This window comes from Plodia interpunctella, chromosome 11 (genome assembly GCF_027563975.2).
Source record: "Plodia interpunctella isolate USDA-ARS_2022_Savannah chromosome 11, ilPloInte3.2, whole genome shotgun sequence".
Lineage (NCBI taxonomy): Eukaryota > Metazoa > Arthropoda > Insecta > Lepidoptera > Pyralidae > Plodia > Plodia interpunctella.
The window spans coordinates 18056-32459 of record NC_071304.1 but is presented as its reverse complement, the minus strand read 5'-3'; the positions used below and the strand labels follow the sequence as shown (position 1 = coordinate 32459).

The 14404-nt window shown below is 41.6% G+C and overlaps 3 protein-coding genes across 4 annotated transcripts; 2 read left to right on the top strand and 1 right to left on the bottom strand.

Moving 5' to 3' along the window:
* Positions 1-1583: 1583 nt before the first annotated feature.
* On the bottom strand, positions 1584-3517 carry LOC128673817 (large ribosomal subunit protein eL38). Its single transcript, XM_053751936.2, has 4 exons — positions 3317-3517; positions 2903-2963; positions 2343-2465; positions 1584-1645 (listed from the first exon to the last, which is right to left on the bottom strand). Exons 1-4 carry the CDS (start codon positions 3317-3319, stop codon positions 1620-1622), a joined length of 213 nt encoding a protein of 70 aa, XP_053607911.1. The 5' UTR covers positions 3320-3517; the 3' UTR covers positions 1584-1619.
* Positions 3518-4508: 991 nt separating this feature from the next.
* Positions 4509-9324, top strand: Sirt7 (Sirtuin 7). Its single transcript, XM_053751783.1, has 4 exons — positions 4509-4970; positions 5042-5139; positions 6353-7193; positions 7548-9324. Exons 1-4 carry the CDS (start codon positions 4716-4718, stop codon positions 8283-8285), a joined length of 1932 nt encoding a protein of 643 aa, XP_053607758.1. The 5' UTR covers positions 4509-4715; the 3' UTR covers positions 8286-9324.
* A 1254-nt stretch (positions 9325-10578) lies between these two features.
* On the top strand, positions 10579-12689 carry LOC128673731 (uncharacterized). 2 transcript variants are annotated; one of them, XM_053751785.2, is made up of 4 exons: positions 10579-10752; positions 11503-11726; positions 12164-12378; positions 12452-12689. In XM_053751785.2, the coding sequence occupies exons 2-4, from the start codon at positions 11521-11523 to the stop codon at positions 12643-12645; spliced, it is 615 nt and encodes a 204-aa protein (XP_053607760.1). In that variant the 5' UTR covers positions 10579-10752; positions 11503-11520; the 3' UTR covers positions 12646-12689. The 2 variants fall into 2 exon arrangements, with proteins under 2 accessions (XP_053607760.1, XP_053607759.1); XM_053751784.2 differs by having other exon boundaries at positions 10581-10752; positions 11498-11726.
* Positions 12690-14404: the final 1715 nt, after the last annotated feature.

Below are 14404 nucleotides of genomic sequence, written 5' to 3'. Positions count from 1 at the left end.
GGTTTTAACCTCTTGTTCTTGTGTGAATGCATGCGAAATCAGAATCTTTTCGAAGGATCTATCTATTTGAATTATGTTGACTAAATTATAATAATAGGCCATAAACTAACTAGAATGGTCTGTTTGCCAGTCGCAGCACCAAAAGTTTGCCTATCAGTACCACAATTCGTAAGAAATAAATTAATATCTGCAAATTTTATAAACAACGCCATCTAAAGCGAAAATAGTGAGAGAAAGAAAGAGAAAATAATGTAAGGTACATGGTCCATCATCATTATTGATATAGAATTTGTTACGCCAGACTATATTCCTTTCTCCCTTCGTTACTTTTTCACACTGGCCTATTTTTTATGGTAGTCGAGTCCAGTCCAGTACAGCGTTGAGGCGAAACACGGGCTATGATCGTGCGTCCGTTCCTTAAAAAATTGCCTAGACAGGTACTGTATCCGAATTATTTTTGAAATGATCAATTTAATTTTGTACATACAAGCAGATGCCCAGCTCCCAATGAGGGAACTCCTCAACGGTTTGCAGCAGGACATGGGTATTTTGTCAGGCGTTAAATTCCGCACGATCTATCTGACGACAATAAAAACTTGTAGCAAAAATGTCATTTTTGTAAAAACTTGTATACTTACTTGTTTCCTTAGAGTTCTACATTAGAAGGTCCAGGTTTTCGATTCTTATTCATGAATAGAGGATGATTTATGATTTTCGTTAATCTTATAATAGTTGTTCTGTTCCATTACACAATGCTGCATCAGTTTTCAAACTGAATATATACCCCATATGTGTTGATCAGGGTTATAATGCGCTTATAATATCAGTAGTTGCAGAGATTAGCGTATACAAATAGAGACAGATATTCTTTTTGTACCTAAATTATTCTATTACTTCCCGGTATTGCGTTCTGGGCTGACCTGCCGCGTAGCAGTCAGTGCATAAAAAATGTTGATGATTGATCTCAACGCTCCTTGGAAATTAAATTATTGTCTATCAGTTTGGCCTACATTATAATATGTCTTATAGTCGCCACGTAGGATATGGAGTCGTCCTTTTCTAGGAAACACATGTCTGTACATCAAACACAACAGAAGATACAAAGATAAATGGGTGAATTTTTCCAATATTTCGGCACCCAAATATGCTACATTGTTGTATATTTTCACAAACGAATGCTTACATAATGAAAGCGTATCAAGACACATGCACCAAAGACATTTGTGCGCAAACACTTGCGCTCAAAGACATTTGCGCGAAAGACTGAAAGGTTAAGGAATTAAGGCGTTGCGTTGTGTTTATGTTGTTGCGTTGCATTGTGTTTCGTTGCGTTGTATTTATGTTCTTGCGTTGCGTTTCGTTGCATTGTATTGCGTTACACACCTTAATTCCTTCGCAACGCAATGCAATACAACGCAACGAAACACAACCCAACGCCTTAATTCCTTAACCATTTAGTCTTTCGCGCAAGCTGTTTACGCGCAAGTTCCTTTGCGCGCAAGTTTCTTTGTGCGCAAGTTTCTTTTCGCGCAAGTGATTGTCATTGCGATTTACACCCTAGGTTAATTTAATAATACAACAAATATTTTGTATTTTTTTATTACTTAATCCTAGTCACTTTACTTAACTTCCTTAACTTGAAGACCTGTAACAAGAGATAAGAAAACATTATTGTTATAGAAATTGAACATTTTGTTGTAGATCCTGTACTACAGGCACAAGGTATCTTTGAATAAATGATTTGTAAAATAACTCACTTTATAGTATATCTAACTTTGCTGATTAATTTGTACATTTTTGTATGAGATGAAATAAATTAATAAGTGTTCACTAACAGGGCCCTGTGATTTGAACCAAAATAGTATCACAAATTACAATTTAGTTAAACAAACATTTTCAAAATTATTTTTACATCATGTTATAACTACTTTTAAACTTTCGCGTTGCATAATTATATACTTAATATATGTGCGCGTTTAATACCCGTTCTTATTAGTATATAATTACATCATGTTGTGTTCAAATACTATGCTTTTTAAAAATTACTAAGATTACTAAATAAATCCCACTAATATCATAAATGCGAAAGTAAAATCGTTATCTACTTAATATACTGGCGCGACATTTTGCGACCTAGCGACATTTTGCGAAAGAGACATTTTGCGCATGAACCTCCTTACTCTTAATTATATGGGTCTTTCATCCCGGAAACACCATTGTTCCCTGCAGTGGTACTGCCCTCCTAAACCAGGAAATACTGCTTGAACTTGTTTTGTTGCCACAAGTCATTGAAACTTTAAAAAATTATGAGTAGAAGTTGAATGACATTATAATTTACTGACCGGGAGGCAAGCTCTGCTTAAGCTTCTCGGCCTTCTCCTTGTCAGTGATGACCAGTGTGTACAGGAACCGCGAGCATCGCACCTTGAACTTTACATTCTCTGTGTTCTTCTTTATTTTCACCGCTGGAATGTTAAAAATCAACTTTTAATACATTTATAAGTATCTACAGTTTTGAAAATTTTGAGGAGACAATCATAAAAATTTTAAATTATTGGGTACAAAATGATTAGAATTTGGACAGCTGTTAAAGAAGAGTGATTAAATAAGTATTTTATTTACATTAGGATAGCTATTGATTAGTTGGAGTCTTAATAAAATATTTTTGCCTGTTGATAGCCATTCTAGAGCAATGTTGTTTATTATTATTATTTGATTAATTTTTTTATTATTATTACAATAGGTACTCCTATTAGCAATACTAGATATACTATGGAAGGTTTTGCATAATTGATGGTGGCAAGTAGGTAATATTGCAGAGCAATACTCTATGGTGCTTACTGCACCATTGCACTACTACATTTCTCACTCAACACTGACTGGAAAGCAGTTTGATACTCACATTTAGCGTCGGGTCGTCTCGCCTTTAGCAAGAAGTCCTTGATGTCTTTGATTTCACGCGGCTACGAAAAAACAAACCTTATTAGTTTACTTACTTACTAACAAACCTTATTTGTTATTATAACCTCTTTCTGTTCTGTTTTTATTAATAAGAATATGAGTCTACTAAATTGTTTACTAACGGCGTTGGTAGGTACCAAAGAGTTAAAAAGTAACCTACTAATATTATAAATGATAAAGTTTTTGAGGATGTGTGTATGTTACACTTTCATGCAAAACGGATTGTTATGAAATTTGGTATCTATACGGGTAGAATATAACCTGGAATAACACTTAAGGTACTTTAAACATCACCCGAAATTCCCGAGAGCGTAACCCCGGGACTCAGCGAGTAATCTGTAAAACTACAACTTACCATGTTGAGAATAAAGCTGGCACTCTGCTGTAAATATAATGAGTAGGTTTATTTATTTTTGACTAAGTATGTAATAAAAATATTTATTTGGTACAGTAGAATTATGAAATCTACAATTTAATAATTGTAATTTAATCCGTAAAATCATAAGGAAAGAGAGATTATTTGAGATTTAAAACAATTTCTTGAAACAACACTACAACCCACCTGTCAACTTCACGGCAAAAGAACTTGATTTGGCAGACTTGACTTGACACTTGACAGACAATACTTGACATGCATGACATGCAGGTTGGTACCTACGTACTTTGACATTAAATATTTCAGGTCACGGCTCAAGAAAACTAGGCGGGACATTGTAACTTTAACCGTCCGTTAAATCTGTGGATTAGTCGGTATTTATTATCTCATTGGTAATAAATACCGACTAATCAAAGTAAATTGTTAAGAGTATGATTTGACCTGGAAAACTATAGATAATACTGGATGTAGCCAGTAAACCCAAGAACTTTTATATTACTGTCTTTATCATATGTTGCCAAGTCTTTCTTTCTATGCATTGCGAAATATACATTATATACATATAAGCGTACTTGTCGTATAATTTACATCTCACCATCGAGTCAATTCGCAATGAGGTGCAGCTAACAAACCAGTGCGCTATTTTGACGCAATGACAACCACACCGCAATGCGTTTGAATAGACCACTTCGAATAGACTCGATAGTGAGAAATGAAATGCAAATCTGCATTTCGCTCCTACCTTCCATCTTTCAACATAATCAATTAACCACTTCCACCCAAAAACTATAAATAAAAATATAAACACCAAAAACCGTCTATATTGTTAACTTCATATAAAATTAATATCAAATCATTTATTCAGAAATTAGGCCTTCACAGGCACTTTTTCACGTCATATACTAAATTAAATGATGTTTACCAAAACTGCAAAATAAGTACTAGCATTTCGGAACGATCATTGCTGAGAAGAAATGCCGAAAGAAACTCATTCAAACAATGTTGGTCCCTATTATACCAGAAGGGCCAGAAGGCATAAAGGAAGACAATACATGTCTCGTTTTTATTGTATGAGCGAAGTGGAATTAAGGACGGGATCACGAGGTCTATAGTTTTCTTTATCTCTGGAGGTGACTGACCAAATGACATTTATAATGACACTGACAACGTCATTTTATTATCTGTTTGGTTAGATAGAATGAAAGCTTTTATTTCATTTTTATTGAAAGAAAAGAAAATAATAGGCAAATAAATGTCAATTATAGTCGATTGCGAAGAACCTTTGTTTGTCAGATATGAATATTAAAATAGTATCGATAAAATCCCACGTCTTCCTAATGGTAACTCCTGTTCGTGCACTCGATCAGTAAATGCCGACATGGAGGCCCGAGGAGTTCGAAGCAGCGCCAGGTTGAGCGGAGAGGCCGCTCGGAATACAGCAAATGGCACCTCTGGAGGTGCTCTCGCAAACGGGAACCGCAGACCGCTGGAGGCGGCGGAGGCCGCGGCTGCCGCGGCTCAGAGGCGTGCGAGGGCCTTGGAGCGCTCCCGCGAGGTCGAGGACAGTCCGCGTGTGCTGCGGGACAAGTGTCGGCGACTGGCTCGCGCGCTCCGCAACGCTAAACATCTGGTGGTAGGTACAATGTTGTTCTCTTAAGTGGTGTGGTGAAGTGGATGCAGAGCTAATAGTGTGGTTGTGTGCAGGTGTACACCGGCGCAGGCATTAGCACGGCGGCCGACATCCCCGACTACCGCGGGCCGCATGGCGTTTGGACACGACTGCAGCGTGGAGAGACTGTTGGGTAAGTTACAATAAATTTATTTAACTTGTAACGTCTCCCTTTAGTCTCCTCATCTTTAGTTCCATTTTTACAATATTTATGCTATGATTTTGGCTTTGTAATTTGTATTTAAAACCCTACAATTTATTTTAGTTAAAAATTATATTAATCTGCTAACTAAAGGGAATGAATACAAATATAAAAACCTACAAATTATTTGAGAAACGTAAACCTATGAAAATTAACACAAATATACCTATTTTAAAAAGATAGACTTTATTATTCTAAATCTGAGAATACCTTTAAACCAGTTCTTAAAAGTGAGTAGCCTACAATGCACCCAGACAGAATGGGAAGCCAATTCAATCAATTCATACAAATAAAATTGAATCATCTGTCTGTAATTACAAAATAACTGCATTTTTAAATTGAATTAACTCTTATTTGGATTAAAAATACCCAATCCATTATTTAAAAAAATTTTTGTCTGTCTGTCTGGTTGTTCAGAGTAATCTTCAATAAGGCTTATCCGACTTTGATGGTCATTAATGATTTTCAGTGTAAGCTTAAGAAAGTTAAGAGTACAACTTGGGCAGTTTTTATCTCAAAAATGCATCCCTAAATGGGGAAAATAGGGGGTGCAAGTTTGTAACAATTTTCATCATTTTGAAATTGAGACTTAAAATTGAATATTTGTATTTATGGTTCTCATTGTTTAATTAAAACTAATTGGATCTTGGAAACTGCATCCATATGAGGGTGAAATGTATGTTGCATTTTCAAAGTGAGACATATGGAATTTTATATTTAAATCTTAGTAAACAATTGTAAGTCATGCATTAATTGGGTTTTTAGAAATTGGCCCCTATGAGGTAAAAATTACGAATTTTCATACAAACTGGCAACCCCTTAGGGTTGGAATTTCCAAAAATCTAATCACAATCTACCTTCCTGCCAAATTTCATCTTCATCTTCATGCTCAGTAGTTTTCGAGATTTCATAATGAGTGTGTGTTTTTCGTTTTTATACATATGTAGATTTTTAATTTTTTAATTTAAATTATTTGAAATAGTTTTTTTTTTTCATGGTATCTGAATCATCAGAGAAAAAGATTAAATTTGAAATATGTCAATTCTAACGGCGATCATAGTAAAAATATAAAAAAAACAATCTATTCGTTGTATATCTCAGTTATGTACATATAGTTAGTTTGTTGATGTTAACGTGTGTACAGTCGGGTGGAGGTGTCGCGCGCGCGGCCGACGTTCACTCACATGGCGCTGACGGCGCTGTGGGCGCGCGGGCTGCTCAAGTTCGTGGTGTCGCAGAACTGCGACGGGCTCCACCTGCGCTCGGGGCTGCCGCGGCGCGCGCTCGCCGAGCTGCACGGCGACATGTTCTGCGAGCTGTGCGCCGCCTGCCGCCGCGTGTTCGTGCGCGCCTTCGACACCACGGAGCGCACCGCGCGCCACGCGCACGGCACCCGCCGCCTGTGCCACCGCTGCGGCGCCGAGCTGCGGGACTCCATCGTGCACTTCGGGGAGCGCGGCCGCGCCGCCTGGCCGCTCAACTGGGCCGGCGCGCTGCGGCACGCGGCGCGCGCCGACGTCGTGCTGTGTCTCGGCTCCTCGCTCAAGGTGCTGCGCCGCTACCCGCGGCTGTGGCGCATGCATGCGGCGCCGCGCGCGCGCCCCGCGCTCTACATCGTCAATCTGCAGTGGACGCCCAAGGACTCTGTGGCGGCGCTCAAGATCAACGCGCGCTGCGACGCGGTGATGCGGCAGGTGGCGCGGCGGCTGCGGCTGCGCGTGCCGCGGTACCGCACATCGCGCGACCCGCTGCTGGCGCACGCGGAGCCGCTGGCGGAGCCCGAGGCGCACACCACCCGGCGGCCGCACCTGTCGCCCGCGCGCAGCTCCGGCTACTCGTCGCCGCGTGGCCCACTGTCCTCGCCGTCCGCCTCCGACTCGGACGAGGAGCTGCCGCTGCGGCGGCTGGCGGAGCGCCTGCGCCGGCCCGCCGCCGACCGGGCCTCCGCCTCGTCCGAGCCTCCGGATTTGTTGCGGGCTTTCAGGGTTAGTATTTGCATTGTATTTTCTAATGTTTATTTTGGATGATTCAATTCATATATCCAAATACCTCTCAGTCTTTATTTGCGCTTAATGGTCGTTGTTACTGTATTAATATTACAAAGGAACAAAGATTGCAGCCCTAGCAGCTAAGATTGTAAAAGAAAAAAAAAACAGCAGCGACGGCGGCCTCTCGCTGTATAAATTTGTTCCTCTATAAAGCTATAATTAATTATTATCTGCTATAAATATACTCCACATCCATACTATCCATGCGAATCCATAATATCGGTAGGTACAATATTTGTATTTTTCTTTTTTTATTTGCAATGAATGAACATAAAAACTACGAATACACAGGTCAACATGTGCTCGGGTGAAGCCACAATACTGCTGCGGGCGGAACATGCGCCGCCGCCTCCTGCGCCGCCGCCCTCTGCCTCTGCCCCGCCCCTGGCCCCGCCCCCGGCCCCGCCCGGCGCGCGCCGCGAGCTCAGCGAGCTGCGGCGGTTCCGCATGCCGCAGCACGAGCGCCCGCCGCCGCCGCCCCGCCGCCGCTCCGACGTCAAGTTCGAGGGGGCGACCAACGGACGCGCGCTCGACGTCGTCAACGGCCATCATTCGGAAAAGCCCGCGGAGCTCCTCGACGTTAAGATTAAGGACGAGGACGTGAAAGACGAGCGAATAAAGTGCGAGCCGTGGGAGTTCGGCGACCGGCTGCGGAAGCTGCTGGAGCTGGAGCCCGAGCGGTCGGAGAAGGCGGAGAGCTCGGACGCGCTGGCGGCCGCCATCATCGCGCGCGCCGTGCTGGTGTGCCGCGCCTCGCTGTACCCGGGGCTGCACACCATCCTGGCGCCCGCGCCCGCGGCCGAGTGCGGCTGGTGCTGGCGGCGGCGCGGCTCGGCGCGCTGTCTGTGGTACGGGGCTCCGCGCGCGCCGCCGCCCGAGGCGCGCGCGTGGCGGCGCGTGCGCGGGCGCCGCTACCTGTGCGCGTGCTGCGGCGCGGACGGGGAGCCGCCGCCGCCGCCGGCCGCCGCGCCCGACGACGCGGGCTGGTACGGCAAGGGTTACCGCAAGGGCCGTCGCCGGCGCCGGTAGCACGAGCCCGACCCGGACTGGACCGGACCGAGATTGAAAATAGACTAAATCTGTACATACGGCCAATTTAGTTGTAAATAATTTATTTAAGTTTTGGATCCCCGTTGCGAACCGATTTCGTTGCTTTGTTCGCTTTCGTGAAAGTTGAATGGATTATATAAAAACTTCGAAGCTGCGGCTAAAAAATCCGTCGTGATTTTGATTGAATATCTGTGCTGTCGCATTACGCACGAAATTCGAAAAGCTGAATTCGGTTCGATGAGGAAACATCACAATTTGATCGACATGCATTAATGAATAATGTATTTATTTTTTTACAAAGATTAGTGTAAGGTGATAAATGTCGCGGCGGCGTGTCGCCTCCGGTTAGCTTTATTATTTTCGTGTTCGGCTCGCGCTCGCGCCGGTGATCTCAGTGGCGTTATGTTGTAGCGGCGCGGGCGGAAGCTGCGCGTGCGCCGAGCGGACGACTCCACTGCGGCCCGCTCGTTTGCCCACTTATCCTATAATTATTTTTTAATTCTATTTTTACATACAGTCAGGCGGATACTCAGTGAAGTAATTTTCTATGGTTGTGAAGTAGCTACATAATAAACCTAGTCCGTAAGATATAAGCGGGCGTGCGGTGAAGCGACTGACTGCCGCTCGGCGGTGTCCGCGCAGGCGCAAGCCGAGTGGTTCCTGCTGTCACCTGATCGACTGGTACGTGGCAGCTATATGACAGTTTTCTTAGTTATTGCTCCATGTGTACAAGACTGATAAGATCCAACGCGAACAAGATTTGAACAATAAGTTTTTACGATATTAGGTCAGGTGATAGCAGGCGATGTGCGGCTGCGCAGACGAGCTGCTGAGATAGTAACGGGTGCACAAACAAGCAGCTCGCTCTGGCCGAGTTCTTAGGTAGGATAAGTGATTTTAATGATTGGACTTTAATTGTAATCAATAAATTATTTCGACGCGGAACCTGCGCGTTCTGCTCTCATTTGACGATTGATGGAATGAATCTAATTGAATAATAAATTAAATGATAAAAATGTTTGTTTCTAATCCTTACCAGCTGCAAAAGTAGTCTTCGTCAAGCATTCGCCATTCTCTCGTGCAAGAAAATAAGTACAAAGTGATCTTATATACACATATAAGTGGGGTTAAATACCTATTTTTGTTGTTTGGTTTTTTCGTCATTGTGTGATTTTATAGAAATTTATTCAGTATTTTAAGAGAAACCAACCATCTACGTGGTCGTGTCTTATTATGGCACCTACAATAACTTGTTTAGTTTATAATAGCCCCATCATATGTTCAATAATGCCACATTTCCAATAATTCGTTCAAAATTGATTCGCAATGTATGACTTAAATCATCCCAGATACTTGTAACTATCATTATGCTCATGATTGGTGTGTCGTGAGCTTTGTATCAACTCATGGAAAAATCTGAAATAGGCATGAGGTACTTATATTTACTGTGACTCGAATCACCATGATCATAGCCGATAGTGAGTGTAATAGACCAGCGTCGAGAGGGTAAGGATTGCGACTGTGGATTGCGGTAATCCCAACGATTTGTGATTTTAATAAAGAAACAAACTATAATAAACTATCTAACCAGCTAACCCAACCTAACCTAACCCATCCCCTTGGTATAGGGGGTAGAAGTTTGAATGAGACTAGCACTATTTCTTGTGCTAGATATCTTAAAATTAGTAAAAATACTTCTTGTAACAAATAAAAAAATACGTGTGTGGTAAAGACCTAACTTCACATACTCTACATTCTAGTTAAAACGTGTGGCTTGGCCGTTTTGCATCGTCGCGTAGATTTCATGGGCATTCGTTATCTTATTTCTAGAGTAAAGAAATGGCCAAGCTACACGTTTACAGGAGAATGTAGAGTACGTGAAGTTCGGTCTGGTAAAGTTATTTTATTTTTATTTATTAGCAAGACCAATAGCCATACATTACAAAATAGGTAGGTACTAAATTTAAGAAATATTCGGCCATTCAAAGGTCCACACATATTAAAGGGCGCGCGTTAGGGCGCATATATAAAGAATCTTGGCTCTACATGAGATCTGACCACTTTTTCATACATTTTGACTAAAGTGTAGAGTTTGTGAAGCAAATTAGACTCGTCTTGGCAACATTTTTACATGAAAATGCTTTCGGTGGGTGCAAAATTTCAAATACATTGGTTGAGGAGATAGACCATGAAGAGGTAACAAACAAACTTGCCTTTATAATATTAGTTAGGATTACAATAACGTATATATCGTAAAGCGCGGATGTCGCTATCTGGTCAGTTTCCGCAGCGGCAGCGGCACGCAGCGGTCTGCCCGTGTTTACGACGCGCTAAATATACCTACTCCAGTCAGTTGAATGGACCGATAGTAAATCGTGTGCGCTGGAAGCGAGCGTCTCGTGCGAGGACTCCGTCTTTGATCGTTTGAGACTGCATCTTGACGAGAGTAAGTCTATCTTAGTGACTATCTCTATCTTATTCTAAATTACCATGTATACCTATAATTAAACCGCCAATGCTTCTGTGTATTTTCTTGATTAGGATCACACAAATGACGACCGCAAGCGCAAACTTTTCTCGAAGCGCTTTTCAAGAAGCCTCGTAAAGCTTATATTTAGAAACGTAGAAATTTTCGAAAATATTAAAAATAGGTAAGTAAACAAATGTATGTTTCTGCTGCTACCGCCTGGCCCTGGCAAAAAGGGCAAACCCGTGTGCTGGCTGAGGTCCGGATAGGTGCGAAATGTAGATGATAAAGTAGGAAAGTGGGCCCTGCGAGGAAACGGCGGGAAGAGAGTAAGAGGGATGAAAGAGCATATGTATATTGGCACTGTCATACGATCTAAATTTGTTGCAGCAAGTCAGACTAGTCCAACTGTTTATTTGTTTGTATACCTATGCAAACTTCACACTGGAGAATGGGGTAGGTAGGAATCCCCCATAAGCACAGTACCTATGTACTGCAGATGTTTAGTATAATTTTGAAAGTTCTGTGAGATGGATGGATATAATATATATGTATATTAATTATAATAATGTGTTTCTGCTTCTTCTGTGAACTATCCATAAAATGAAATCAGAGCGCTGGTTCGGAAATAATGCTTTTGCAATAAGTTTATAAATTTGTTTTTGCTTGCATAATTGTCTTGGAAATCGAAATATTTTTGTAAAAGAAAATTGTTTGATTGTAGAGTAGTAATTATAATCAGCCGGTATGGGGTGTGGGAGTCTCCGGCGATGGTCAGCGCGGCGGTGGTGCGGCGCACTGCTGCTGGCGGCGGTCGCGCTGCAGCTGGCGCGGCTGGCGGCACCCGCGCCTGCCGCCCTCGTCTCCACGGTCACCTTCCCCAGAGCCCAGGCGGCCGCCGTCGCGCATCTTCTCGCTGACTTCTCTACACATCCCTCTCCCTTCTCAATACCGTAAGTGTTGTTATTCTACAAAGTCAATATGTTAAGATATTTTGTTCTTGAAAATAATAATGAGATGAAAAAATTCTGGAATCGAGCGGGAATTGATTTGAATTTATTATTTTCAAAAATAACTTAAAAAGCATGTGTGACGTGTCACAAATCCATTTAAATAGATGCTTGAGTATTAAAAAAAAAATCTTGCTTGTAACAGTGGGGTATGTTGATGAAGAATACCTACAAATACCTACTCTCTAATGAAAATGTTGTACGTCGGCGTAAGACGTAAAGAGATGAATTAATTCAGCCGAACTAGCATTGTGTCGATAGCTCAGTGGTCAAGAGCACTGTCCCGGATAGACAAGGGCGTGGTTATTATTTTCAAAAATAAGTTAAAAGGCATGTGTGACATGTAAAAAAAAACTATTTTATTCTTATCTAACTTTCAGAGTATCATGGTCGATAGAGAAAGAAGCGAGCAACTACACGAGTTGGCGTTACAGCGTGTCTTATGAGTGCGGTCCGCGGTGCGCGGGCGGCGCGGAGGTCGCTGCGCACGACGACGGCGGCCCGCGGCACGGGCTGGCGGCGCGTGCGCACCGCGTGCGCGTCATTAACACTTTCTGCGTCTCATTGCTGCTGTTGCCGTGGCTTCAGTTTTGTGGTAAAATACATTCTATAATGTTTGGTTTACTATGATCCAGCTATGACATAGGTTAACAAAATCCTTATTTCAGGTGAAATTGAAACAATGTCAGTGGTGAGAGCGGATGAAATGTCTGGCGGCGCTCTGTTGGAAGAGCGAGCTGAAGCACGGTGTGGCGCGGCGGCGGCGCTGGCGCTGGGCGGCCGCTGTGGGCGCGCGCATCTCCAGGCGCTGCGGGCGCAGCATCTGCAGTACGTGCGAGCGGCGCTTGCACGGGATCACTAAACCTGTCATGCATACATGCTAATTCGAATAAAAATTCAAATAAGTATTGATTGTTTTTCTTTCTATCGCGTTTAATTAGTGATCAAACGAACTTACCTGTACGTGAAGTTCGATCATAATTATATGATCAGCTTCATTCGACGCAATTAGGTTTACATATTGTAGTGAGCTTCCACGCTACAGCCTTGCACGGACGTTGATAGTAGGGAATTTAAAAAATTCTTACTGGCAACACCGTCCCTACCTCACAACACGCCACTGCGCGCCATTTTGTATCATTTAGTTTAAAGCACTTTTTTTTTTTATTATTTTATTTATTTATTTATTTATCTTTATATTATTCTATATAATTTTCACAATTTTGGGTGGGATAATGCCAAATATGGGAGGGTTATTATTAATTGCGTAATTAAAAGTAATTATCTTTAATCCATTTGCTAAGTCTTTGAGATGTTATCTTTCGGTGAGGTTTCCGGTAACTTATAAACAAATTATCATCTTCTTCCCAACGCAGTTTATTCGTTGCATTGATGTATGAGATAAGGCATCTTGCTGGGCATATAGGTGGATTTTCATTAAAGAACGGCAACTTTAGTACCGGTTGTTCTGAATTCAAACGGGTTGTTTTTATACGATCGGGAATTTTAATAACAACATCTGAATCCTCTATTATATTTATGTTAGATAGCTTTATTAAATATAGGGTTTGTACTCGGTGTGCAGTCACGAGCGCTAAAAGAGTAGATAACTTTTTGATAATTTTTCGAAACTAAGAGATTCATTGGGCCATTGATTAGCTAAATAATTCAGAACGGTAGTAGGATCCCAGGTTAAATTATACTTTGGGGCAGTTGGTCTAAGGTGAAAAACTCCTTTCATAAATCGTTTCACGCTCTCGAAAAGAGATGACAAAAAATTAATTACATTAGCTATAGATGGTTCTAAAAAGTGTATATTATTTGAATCAGCAAAATTAATCCAATTTTTGATACAACAGTCATACTGTTTATACGTATTTCCCGTAAGGGAAGACAAAATTATATTCGATGTATCGTTTAAAGATTTGCGTAATAACGATCTCCTGACAATTTCACGGCAACCAAGATGAGCGTCTTGTCCAAGTTGTGTGACAACCTGTAAGGAGATTTTAATAAGTTACTGCTTGGACCAAACTCTAGCGAATCTGATATGGTTAATTTCTGTAAAACTGGGAACCAAGGTTGGGTTGGCCAGTATGGAACTACGATTATTCCCGTAGCTTTGTCTGCAATGATTTTTTGTAAAGCTTTTTGTATGAGTGCAAATGGAGGAAAAGCGTAGAAAAACAGCGACGACCAGGAAATGGTAAATGCGTCTACCGCCCACGAATCCGGGTCACTCTTCCAAGAAACAAATTTCGAACATTTGGAATTGCATCGGCTGGCAAATAAATCAATTACAGGATTGCCAAAGTATTCTATAATTTTTTGATAGGCTTCGTTAGATAGTTCCCACTCAGTATCAGTAAACCTTTTACGTGACAATCGATCGGCTTCACAGTTGTCTTTTGTATTTATATATGATGCAAATATCACAATATTACGCACCTCACACCACTGCCATATTTCTTTTGATAATTTATGTAAATGAATGTACTGCACACTTCCCATCCGATTGATGCATGAAATAGCGGTCGTATTGTTTAATTCTCAGCAATATCTCACAGTTTGACATATTTTTGGCAAAAATTTTTAAACCGAAAAATGCTGCTTTTAGTTCT

What these genes read in the sequence shown, in the direction of transcription:
- LOC128673817 (XM_053751936.2), bottom strand. An exon ending in GAGACGACCCGACGCTAAAT is followed by an intron (nt 2,466 to 2,902) that starts GTGAGTATCAAA and finishes TTAACATTCCAG; the next exon opens with CGGTGAAAATAAAGAAGAAC. An exon ending in TAAGCAGAGCTTGCCTCCCG is followed by an intron (nt 1,646 to 2,342) that starts GTCAGTAAATTA and finishes CTCTTGTTACAG; the next exon opens with GTCTTCAAGTTAAGGAAGTT.
- Sirt7 (XM_053751783.1), top strand. Translation starts at nt 4,716, where the DNA reads ATGGAGGCCCGAGGAGTTCGAAGCAGCGCCAGGTTGAGCGGAGAGGCC. An exon ending in GCAACGCTAAACATCTGGTG is followed by an intron (nt 4,971 to 5,041) that starts GTAGGTACAATG and finishes GGTTGTGTGCAG; the next exon opens with GTGTACACCGGCGCAGGCAT. An exon ending in CAGCGTGGAGAGACTGTTGG is followed by an intron (nt 5,140 to 6,352) that starts GTAAGTTACAAT and finishes ACGTGTGTACAG; the next exon opens with TCGGGTGGAGGTGTCGCGCG.
- LOC128673731 (XM_053751785.2), top strand. Translation starts at nt 11,521, where the DNA reads ATGGGGTGTGGGAGTCTCCGGCGATGGTCAGCGCGGCGGTGGTGCGGC. An exon ending in CCCTCTCCCTTCTCAATACC is followed by an intron (nt 11,727 to 12,163) that starts GTAAGTGTTGTT and finishes TCTAACTTTCAG; the next exon opens with AGTATCATGGTCGATAGAGA. An exon ending in GCCGTGGCTTCAGTTTTGTG is followed by an intron (nt 12,379 to 12,451) that starts GTAAAATACATT and finishes TCCTTATTTCAG; the next exon opens with GTGAAATTGAAACAATGTCA.